The 10,447-nt window shown below is 40.5% G+C and overlaps 1 protein-coding gene across 3 annotated transcripts; it reads right to left on the reverse strand.

The window, feature by feature from the left end:
- Positions 1–12: 12 nt before the first annotated feature.
- LOC114365184 (uncharacterized) lies at positions 13–10,112 on the reverse strand. Of its 3 annotated transcripts, none has more exons than XM_028321680.1 (9): positions 9,934–10,112; positions 6,745–6,908; positions 5,660–5,803; positions 5,186–5,406; positions 3,666–4,208; positions 2,916–3,257; positions 2,308–2,548; positions 1,350–1,649; positions 13–841 (listed from the first exon to the last, which is right to left on the reverse strand). In XM_028321680.1, the coding sequence occupies exons 2-9, from the start codon at positions 6,854–6,856 to the stop codon at positions 516–518; spliced, it is 2,229 nt and encodes a 742-aa protein (XP_028177481.1). In that variant the 5' UTR covers positions 6,857–6,908; positions 9,934–10,112; the 3' UTR covers positions 13–515. The 3 variants fall into 3 exon arrangements, with proteins under 3 accessions (XP_028177481.1, XP_028177482.1, XP_028177483.1); XM_028321681.1 differs by having other exon boundaries at positions 9,910–10,112; XM_028321682.1 differs by lacking the exon at positions 9,934–10,112 and adding an exon at positions 8,396–8,481.
- Between the last annotated feature and the right edge of the window lie 335 nt (positions 10,113–10,447).

A 10,447-nucleotide genomic window follows, 5' to 3' on the forward strand; every position in this document is an offset into this window, starting at 1 on the left:
AAAACAAAATCATAGAATATAAAAATATTTAATCGTTGAAATAATTTATAAAATATTACACAAGTAAAACTAAGATTGCATAAAATCCTAACTAATTAACATTATGTCATAGTTTACCTTTGGTTATAAGAACGACTTTAGATTATACGAGTGCTGTGATATTTCATATTATACAAAGTTGCTATACGTCAAATGAATTCAATACACATTCTGAAAATCATCCACATTTGAAAGACTATATTATTTTAGCCAACTCCCGTTGTTTGGGCGTGGCATAGCTAGCTATACTATTCTCACAAAATTCAACTTAAAGCCTGTAGTACACAGTGGTGGTACACACTACATACTTTAAGTCTCTACTAAATTACCTCTAGTCGAGCCACGCTTCTTCAACCGTTTATTTATAATTTATAACGAAAAAGTTACAACGATTCGTGGCTCATGCTGTGTGCTATGAGCTTTATTGAATCGGCATTATTACACTATAAAATGATCTAAACTACCTAAAACTAGTTTCACTTATTGGCGATGCGTCGTCTGACCGGCGGTGGACTGACGACCTCAGCTGTAGGCGGTCTGAGAGAGCTAGTTGAAGCTTCAGACTGGGCATCCTGTTCAGTATTAATCTCTTGTGGTTCTGGCGGCGTGATTATAAGAGGAATGGTTTGGACTTGCGCTTGCGCAGCGATCCTGGCGATTTCCTGGTCTACCTTCGCGATGAGCTGGTCAATAGCCACTGCCCAGCGGTGGGCAGGGACCGTGTGGGAAGGAGACAGGCGCGCGTCGGTCATGACGGCCAAGCGGACGGTGTCGGCGTACTGGATTACTGTCAGCGACATGCCTGCAATAACGAAAGGGTTTTTAGCGATTAAATATTTACGTCTCTTTGTTTAGATAAGGAACTATGTATAACACCTGAGTAGCCAGGACAGCACTAGTAGACCGAAATAAAGGTCTTGTTTACATTCTCGACGATGCTATTTACTAGCTTTTGCCCGCGGCTTCGCCCGCGTGGAATTTTGTCTGTCACAGAAAAACTTTATCGCGCGAGTCCCTGTTTCAAAAACCGGGATAAAAACTATCCTATGTCCTTTCCCGGGACTCAAACTATCTCTATTCCAAATTTCATCAAAATCGGTTCAGTGGTTTAGGCGTGAAAGAGAGACAGACAGACAGAGTTACTTTCGCATTTATATTATTAGTATATGTAGATGGGTGAAAATGTATGGAAGTACTGCTAGGAGAATAAAGCTGGGATTTTTTCCTCTGTGGCAGATAATCAGAAAAAGCCACTGTTTGTAGTCAAAAACGTAAACATGAAAAAATAAATAAGTAAATATTTAACTTACTGATATTCGCTTGCGGCGGCCTCCAATACACCACAGCATCGACCGTCTGTCCCCAAAGCGTTGTCCTTTGCGAAGCGTGCACCGGCGTGTTAATTTCTGCATACGAGACCGCGTATCTTCGCGACAGCATGTTCAGAGTGAGTCTCGCGAAGGGCGAAGGCACCGCCCTGGTTAGGGCTCCGCAGCGGGCCTGCGCGGCCCAGGCGCCTGCGAGCGCCGTCTGCCGGTTGCAGGCCTGTTCTACCACGGATGCTATACGGCGGGGAGTCGCGCCTATTGGTAGGGATAGGCAGATCATACCTGGAAAAGAGATATTACCCGTAAAACATTTATCATAAGTTTTGTTGTAGGGAAGCCGCTACCAGTCGATTAACATGGAAAACATTGGGGAGGCCTATATTCAGCAGTGGACGTCCTATGACTGAATTGATGATGATGATGATGAAGTTTTGTTGTCTCATTTCGTGTTTAGTGTTCTCTGTATACATAAACGCTTTTACACACTATGCCGCCGCCGCCGCGGCTTACCTAGTGTTTAAGGCGGTTATCACACTGCGCCGCGCTCCACCGCGGAGCGCGTGATTTTCATATAAAAATCACGCGCGCGGACGCGTTGTCAGTGTGAAGTGCCGCGCGTGTTTTCTATACAAACTGACGTACTTGCATACAATGATTAAATCTGTCGTCCCGCGCTCCGCGGCGGAGCGCGACGCAGTGTGATAACCTCCTAAACGCGCTAATTGTAGCTAAGAGACACGAATGATATCTCAAAATATAGGTTGTCTTGCAAAAGCATGCGGATCTATAATTATAAGAATATCAAGAGTACCTATGTCCCTATGTCCTTAAACAGATATTGGTTACGTAACATTTTATAAGCCCTGCTCCCCATGGCATAGCTACTTTTGTAGTTATGTCTTTCAACGTCTTAAATATAAGTATGGCGAATCCAACTTACCACCCGTTTGTGATTTCTTATAACTCTTCCCGTTGCCTTCTGCGAATGCGAACAAAAAGTCTTCAGAGGCCGCTCTGGCCGTCGTCAGAACAACCTCTGGTTTGTCCTGCTGCGCTTGCTCGAAGTATGCCCTAAGCCCGTCCGTGGCTGCGTAGAGAGCTATGTCTGTAGACGACACTCCGAGCGCTCGGGCCGCCCGTTCGATGCCCGCACGGGGCACGGGTCTGGACCAGGCAATGACCTAAAATAACAAAAAAAGAAAATTAATTGTAATTCTTAAACTACGCACTAGTATCTGTCTGTTATGTTCGCATTACACAACACGATCCTAGTTTTATCTAATAATCAATAATTTTAAAATTATACCAGAATTTTTTTACGAGCTACCATAAACAAAACAAAGCAAAAACAAAGAAGTGGAAAATAATGCTGTTTAATTTGTATTGAATAATGTTATTGTGTAAAATAGCTCAGTCAAATAAAACTTGAAAACGACATAACAAAACGTAACGTAACCTACTTATGTAATTTGTCCCCTAATAACTAGTAATGTATCATAATACCCAACTTCAACACTACGTAACAGTATTAGGAAAAATTGGCCTCACCTTCCGTCCACACAACGAAACGGTCTGCAACAGATGTCGTTTTCCATCGTCCGCCCTAACCGTGTCTTCCCATAATTTCGACGGCGCTCTGTAAGTTTCCACCAGTCCTCGCCACGCCTCGCTAACTGCGCGCGCGCACAGCTGAGCTATTTCTGCATATTGCCAAGTTAATGTATTGAACTGTTTCACTTGGCCGGTGGTTCGAAGCTCGTTAAGTGCAACCAGCTCGTCTCTGAGTCGAAGAGGCAGCTTGATAATGGACTTTGTGGTTGTCAATGCAACGTTAAATAAACGGCGCGGCCATTTGCGAGGGTCAGCTGTGACTAGCGGTGAGATCAATATCTGGAAAGTAATGAAATTCCTACAGTTACATTATAATTCATTGGACACTTCATTAAGCATTGTAGATAAGCTTGCATTTCTTGAAAATTTTTTCGAGACATTGAATGCCTGTCAATTCTCATTATAACTCCATCTGTGGCCTTATGAGAATTATAACAATCTCCTATTCCTATAGTCTATTGGAAAGTTGTGATAGGGTTTCTTGAAATCTTACTTATACCTAACTCAAGAACGGGTGAACCAATTTAGCTTAAAATTGTCAGGGAGGTAGTTTAGAGCCAGGAGAAGGATATAAGATACATTGTATCCCGTTCGAAATAAAAAAAAGTCTGCTTATTTATTGCCATTAAGGCGGAACAAAGTTCGCCGGGTCAGCTAGTAGTTTTATAAAGTATAAAAAATCTTTACCTTTGGTATGGTCAAGTTCCTCCTCTTGCATTCTCTCTGTATAGCAGCCAGCAGCGTCGTAGCGGTTACCGGCGGGTCCGAGCTCACACGTCTTTCGCTCGAGCGTTTCTTTGTCAGTTCCCTCAACACGCTCACACTCGATATCAATATCAGACCGGCTACATGAAATGCCCCTGGTAAAGATTTTAAAGCCCGCGGACTCTCAACCGGGTCGTATTCCGAGACGAACTCATTCCACGCGTTTGATAAGTTTTCGTTGACTTTTTCCCACAACTCGGGTATAGCTGAAGGCGACGGGAAAAGTTTAGCCAATGGACTCTGCTGGGTATACTCGCTGGGTTCCTCAATCCTTTCCCTTTGGGGTAGTTGTTCCATGAGGAGTAAGTCGCCGATGTTGATAGACCGCTCTCCAGAGAGGAGCAGATGGTGGACTCGCACTAACACGTAGTATTTTGGCTCCGGCGACATGCAGGGGATGATAATGTACTGCCATGGTGGCTGTTCACTGGGGAAGTATTTTGATACTATCTCGCTGACGTAATCCTGAAAAAAGAAAGATAATACCTAGAGGAGTTTATTATGACTAGCGATCAATGCTACTATTAACTTAACGATATAACGAGAGGGGTCAGAGGAGTCAGATAGCAGGTGAGCCACTGCAGACGCCTGGCATGACTCATTCGGACTTATAGTTTAATGCACTTAACGGAACTTTTCTTTTCTGATAATCGGGTTCATTCAAGATTGTAGTGTCCTGAACAAACTGATAACACTACGCAATGATTTTTCAATCAATGACCTAATACAGTCAAACTCGCTAACTAGCCACTAGACCTTATTTTTAACGTCGGGAAATGCTTTGCGCATAACCCACTGGTCGATGGGGACGGCCAGTGGGTTAATATGTGGGACTCTCTCCGCCTAACCACGGCCTATCCCCTATCCCCGCCTAAAGACGGGACCTACCCACTAAAACCCGACGGTTTCCACCAGAGCCCAAGAAGCGGAGTTGGGAGTTATTGTCCTAGTTGGACATTCGTCCGCAGCTCCGCCTCAGGCTATAGCTCGCTCAAGAGCGAGCCTCTCCGGCTTCGAGAAACCCCCAATTCCCTCCTCCAGTTATTTTTTATAGAGGTTTTCTCCTCGCGGCCCTGGTACAACAGGACCCCCGGCCCGCCGTAGCAGGTTACGGTCTGCTTCATGTCGCTGCTCAGTCAGTTCTGCTGATTAGAGAAGTACCGAGTGCGGCCCTTCAAAGAATGGGCCCGGGCAAATGCCCCGCCAGCCCCCACCTGTGGGGGTTTTTAAAGATGTCCCCTGCATCGTGGCCCGGGCAAATGCCTCGACGGCCCCCGGCCCTCTCAATTGTGAGTTACGGGTTGCCCGACAGGCCCGCCGAGTTGACGAGAACCTGCAAGTTAGCCGCCCGCGTGAATAGACCACGCGGACGTAGCCCAGGGTGCACCACGAGGAGGTCACCATCACACCCCAACTAGGCACTAGACCTGGACTAGACCTACCTGTATGTTATTGTCAGACACAGGTCTTCCCCTGTACACAGCCGTGGCTACGATCAGATGGTTCTCAGGCTTGAAGGGTTGACTGGCGTCCCACGCGTAGTTGCCCCAGCACGACACCAGCTGGTGCCTCAGTCGTGGGAACATGACATCTCCGTTCTTGTCCCGTCTGTTGATCACGTGGTCGATGAGCTGCTGCTTTATGTCTTCAGCGTTTGGAGTGCCTTTGAAAGAGAGTTTTGTTAAAATGTTGACCGAGGTTTTGTAAAGAAATATGATGTATGAGGAATTCACTTCTGTCTGAAGAGCGACCTTAAATTAAATGTGTTTACCTAGTGGCAAAAAGGGTTTTCCGTGTCCGAGATTTTGTGGTCTCTTTTTTTAAATTTCTGCTTCATAATTGGGAAATGCTGCAAGCATATCAGTTTCCCTTTTTTCGGTAGAATACGGCTACCATTAGTAAGATTTGGTTTTTACCTTTAATAGAAAGTAGTACGTTGATAATGCCCTGGTTCCTATGTGTGTCGAGTAGCGACCGCACAGTATCTGTTCTGATGAACTCCAAGCCAGGGTACCGGCTCGACAGCAGCTTCAGCCATAAGTGCTTGCTTACTCTCACCACTGTTGGAAGAAAGAGAAGAAAAGAAATAATTTTAATAGTCGAAATAACAATCTTTCCAATTGGAAATGTTAATTGGTTTTCGCATGGAGATGACATCATTTGTTTGTGCTCAAAATCACTGCGGTCTGTCCCTCCTTGTTTGTTGTGTTATTCTAGTATTTGTGCATAAGCTAATCTCAGAATGAACTTAGGTTGCTTGAGCATATAAATTAGAGACGCAATCTAGGTAGGCATACTAAGGCATATAATCATATAATATGCCGCATATTTCAAAGTAGTCTCGGTGAAAAATATTTCTGACCATTAGGCATTATTGTTTGATGTTTTCCGACTAATAAACTCAATAAACACATTATATTGTTTATGCTTAATTCAGACAAAGAAAAGTCTTAAGATGTTAATTATTGTGGACCCTTTCCAATTTACGATGAGTCATTATCAGAAACAAATACCTATATGTTCAACACTAATGATGACTCGTATTATTATATTTTGTCTGAAAACACGATAATGGGTTCAAAGGAATCGTAAACATTTGCCTCAAGATACTCGGGACGGAACTCTCTCTGTGTGATAAGTTTGAGAAAACATTGTTCCAAACAAATAAGCGACAGACATTTGGTCGATAGAGATATCACGATTCACTGACCAAGTCAATATGAGTTTATCAAACTGTGTACCCAATAATTTTGATTTTATAATACTAACTACATCGAGGCGAATACTTGGTGGATGAACCACATAATATCAGCGAATTGGGAACTCCCGCACCTTTTCCTCAGATGTTTTCATATTCATTCCGACCCTCAGAGAAGTTGCCTTCATTTAAAACTGTGTCACTATTTTATACAAATAAAGTCCTAATTAAGAAAGCGTTTCAATGCTAGCCTCCTCGTTTACCAATAACGGACCAGTTAGTTGAAGACTTCAAAGAACTTACCGACATAAGATATAGCTAAAGCGGGTAATGCAGAGAGCGCGATCCAAAACGCGCAGTACGCGTAAATTTCCTCTGCAAGCCGCGAGCGCACACCTTTCTTTCGCGTGCCCATTTTCGTCACAGCCTATTTTGTGCTCATGTGTGCAGTTGCCTTTAGTAATCGCCTAGAAATAAAAAAATTGAGTTAGTTTTGCCCTGATTTTCACAACAGACAATAAGAAAATTTTAGATCTAAGCCCTTCCTTTTTCGATTAAAATATATTATTCGATTTAATAACAATATACAAATATTAAGCATTAAACTATTGAGTATAGCTGGGAACCACAGGCCGTTATAAATACTGATGAGTTTTGTTATGTACTATGCATTTATGTTGCATGCATTGCGCTTATTAGGTACACATATTCACGATTCAGTGACTAACGATGTTATGAAAATTGTACAGCTAAATTGGGTTAGTGATCCGTCTAGAATAATTATTAATTACTTTCAATTTCTATAAAAGAAGTAGGTACATAATTTAAATTAAAATTATTCTAAATGTTGTATCACGTTTGCCGCGAGTGTATAACCAGTACTTCAGCGAGATTGACCTATTTAACTATAGCAAGGTAAAATTTAGGTTACAAGCCATTAAAGTGCTAAAAGATGCCTGATCAGTGGGTGGGCCAAACACACACACACACACACACACACACACACACACACACGAACACACAAGGAGCATAATGTGTAATGTGTATATGTTTTGTGTTTCATTTAATGTTTTAGTGTCAGCATAGTTTATTTTATTATTTTTAATTTATAGTTATGTGGTTATCTAAACGATTCGACATTTCCAACTCAATATGATATTCTGTGGAAATCTGTAATTAGCTGTAAGTTTTATTCAATACTAATGTATAATATTACCATAATGTATCGCCGTTGATTTCCCAAATAAATAAAATAAAATAAAATCGATAGCCTTGAATAAATGAACTTATTTATCGGCCAGAAAGATTACCAATGTAAATCAATTTATCTTGCTTTAGATTTAGAGTTCAAGGCACTTTTAATAAGCTTCTGTATTAGTCACTAAGCCGCTGATGATAAATAAATTCTACATCAATCTAAAGCCACGGCTAAAGCTGTGTCCGTATTTTCGGATCTATCTGTCACTGTCCTCTATGCAGTAACTCGCTGTGAGCGAGAAATTCGAAATCACAGATGCGATGTTTGGGAGAAGCACTAGCAATAGTCCAGTCAATAATATAAGTTTTCGCGCTAAAAAGGGTGGAAAGTAAAATGTTTTAATTAAAACAAATTAAAAGCAATTTCAGTTGATTGTTTACAAATTAATAATACCTACTATTTAGGTAATAACTAACGATTATAAAGCTAAAAGTTTTATAATAATTTTATTTATAAGTTTTAATAAAATTTTCAACTTTACTACAACAAACGAACGAACTATAAAAGAATCTGGTAGGAAAGATTCTGTACAATACATTATCAATGACAATGTGTGTTGTTTAATTATGGCGCCCAAATAATTAATCGATATCTTATGTAAAAACATCGCATCCAGGATGCTAATTGTTATCGGTCTTAAAATTGTTTACAAAACTATTAAATATTTTACTCAATATTCCTGATTAGATAACTTACCTATTTCGTGAAGCAATGGAGTGTACACTGTCTTTGTTTTAACATTAATGTCAATTAATTTGTATTCGCACGGCTCCAAATGCGAGTCTGATGCAAACGCGGAGAGACTTACTTTCTCTGGCCACTACGGCCGTGGTGAAAGGTCGGTTCATTCATGAGATAAACATGCAGACGTAAGATGACATTTGTTGAGGAGTTTGATTTTTGTATCTGATTGCGGAAATGGGAATCTTTCGACTTTATTTTTATTTACATCACTATTACGAGTACCGTAATATTTTTACATTACCTACTTCGTCATTAAACATGCCGCTGCTGTCCTGATGCGTATATGTATGTATAGTGAATAAAAGCGTTTAATACGAGTAAAAGCCTATTTGCAAAAATATGTTATTACTATTATGACTTTTTATTATTGTGATGAACTTAGTATATCGGCACGGACAGATCTGCAGGCAAAGGTTAGCAGTATGAACGAATAATCTGTTTCCGAGATAAACTTTTGTTGACGGATTTATGAGAACTATGAACTATTTATGTTTGTATGTAAGAGAGATGCTGTGCTAATGATTGTTACGTGGGCGATGAGTGCAACGAGACCATTCTTACGCTGATAGATATTTAACCCTGGTTTGATTTGCGTGTGAGAGATAAAACAGAGTGATCTCATGTTGAACAACTACTCGTGCTAGCTTATTGTTTACAGGTCGGGATCAAAGTTACATGTAAACCGTGACTTTAGATTGACCACTGTGATGTTGTAGGCATTTAAGTGTTTCCTTTTCTGTTTTTTACTGCCATTTTGTGACGATATTGTGTCTGTTTTTGAACCAACTGTCAGGTCATTAGTTAATTAGCAGTTGCTAATCCAAGACTAGGTATTATATTACTAATCTTAGATTGTGCAATTGGTACTAAACGAGCGATTGTTTGTAAAACAATTACAAAATTACATGCTTTGTTTACTGGAGTAACGTGTTATTGGTTTGTGACGTGCCGTTTCCTATTTTGGTTTTCTGTTTTAATACCACTTTGTAGTATTGTTGGTTCAAAAATGACTGAATAGCTGCAACAAACTACGCGAGGCGGACGTGGTTTCGTCTTGACTCGGCTATCTCGTGACCTGCTGCAGATAGCGGTATCGTTCCTATCCCGCTAGTGTCCCGACTTTGATATCAAAAATTTGAAACAAAAATAAACAGTGCGAAGATAAAATCTGGAATTTTGAAGTAAAACCAGTAAAACTCAAGGCTCAAGTATAATTTTTGCGGCAATTAGTTTATAGATATGAAGTTATTTCATTTATTTTAATGAAATATTATAAAATCGTCTGGTTCAAACTTCTTAGTTAGGTACTTTTGGAAAAGACTAGCTTTTTTGCTAATTTTATAGAATCAACCTAAGTTTTTAGAAAAACAAATATAAAATTTAAAAGGCCCATTGTTATTTGAGAGTTATTTACACATAAATCTTATGATAGATTTTCCCTAAATTGTTTAATAAATCTTACTTACAATGAAATAGCTTGTCATACCCACCACTGTTCGACTGGAGGGTCAGTTCCAAAACACCACGATTCACCGGCTTCAATGTTGCACAACACTGTTACAAAACTTACAATGTCTCGATAACCCTCGGGCGGCGTATTGTGTAAGTACGAGCAGCGCGCGCCGGTTATCGCGGCGGCGTCCAAGGTTCAACTGAGTGCACCACGATACATAAGATCCGGTGATGGTTGGGTGCAAATGCTGCTATCTGTTATGTGAGGGTAGTTTGATTGTTTGCGACTTAATGACTTTGACGTTTGGCGCCCGCGTAAGTTAAATTATCATAATTAAATTAGGTAAGTACACATAATAGGTATGTAGTTTTCTTTTCCATAAACAAAAATAGCTGCTTCCTTACTACTTCGCATAAATTTTCGTTTCTTTTTCCTCAAGGTAGCAATTATTTATCAATACTATACTTGCCAAAATGCATTAGAAATTCATAGAATCATTGTTCGGGTCTTTTTTTATTTAACCAGAATACTGAGCTTACAATCGACTAATA

The sequence above is a fragment of the Ostrinia furnacalis genome, unplaced genomic scaffold, assembly GCF_004193835.3.
Source record: "Ostrinia furnacalis isolate ACB-3 unplaced genomic scaffold, ASM419383v2 OfSCF7560, whole genome shotgun sequence".
NCBI lineage: Eukaryota > Metazoa > Arthropoda > Insecta > Lepidoptera > Crambidae > Ostrinia > Ostrinia furnacalis.

Coding starts and splice junctions, on each gene's coding strand:
- LOC114365184 (XM_028321680.1), bottom strand. CDS start 6,856: ATGGGCACGCGAAAGAAAGGTGTGCGCTCGCGGCTTGCAGAGGAAATT. Junction 5,804..6,744: donor TTTAGCTATATCTTATGTCG/GTAAGTTCTTTG, acceptor TTCTTCCAACAG/TGGTGAGAGTAAGCAAGCAC. Junction 4,209..5,185: donor TGTCTGACAATAACATACAG/GTAGGTCTAGTC, acceptor TTCTTTTTTCAG/GATTACGTCAGCGAGATAGT.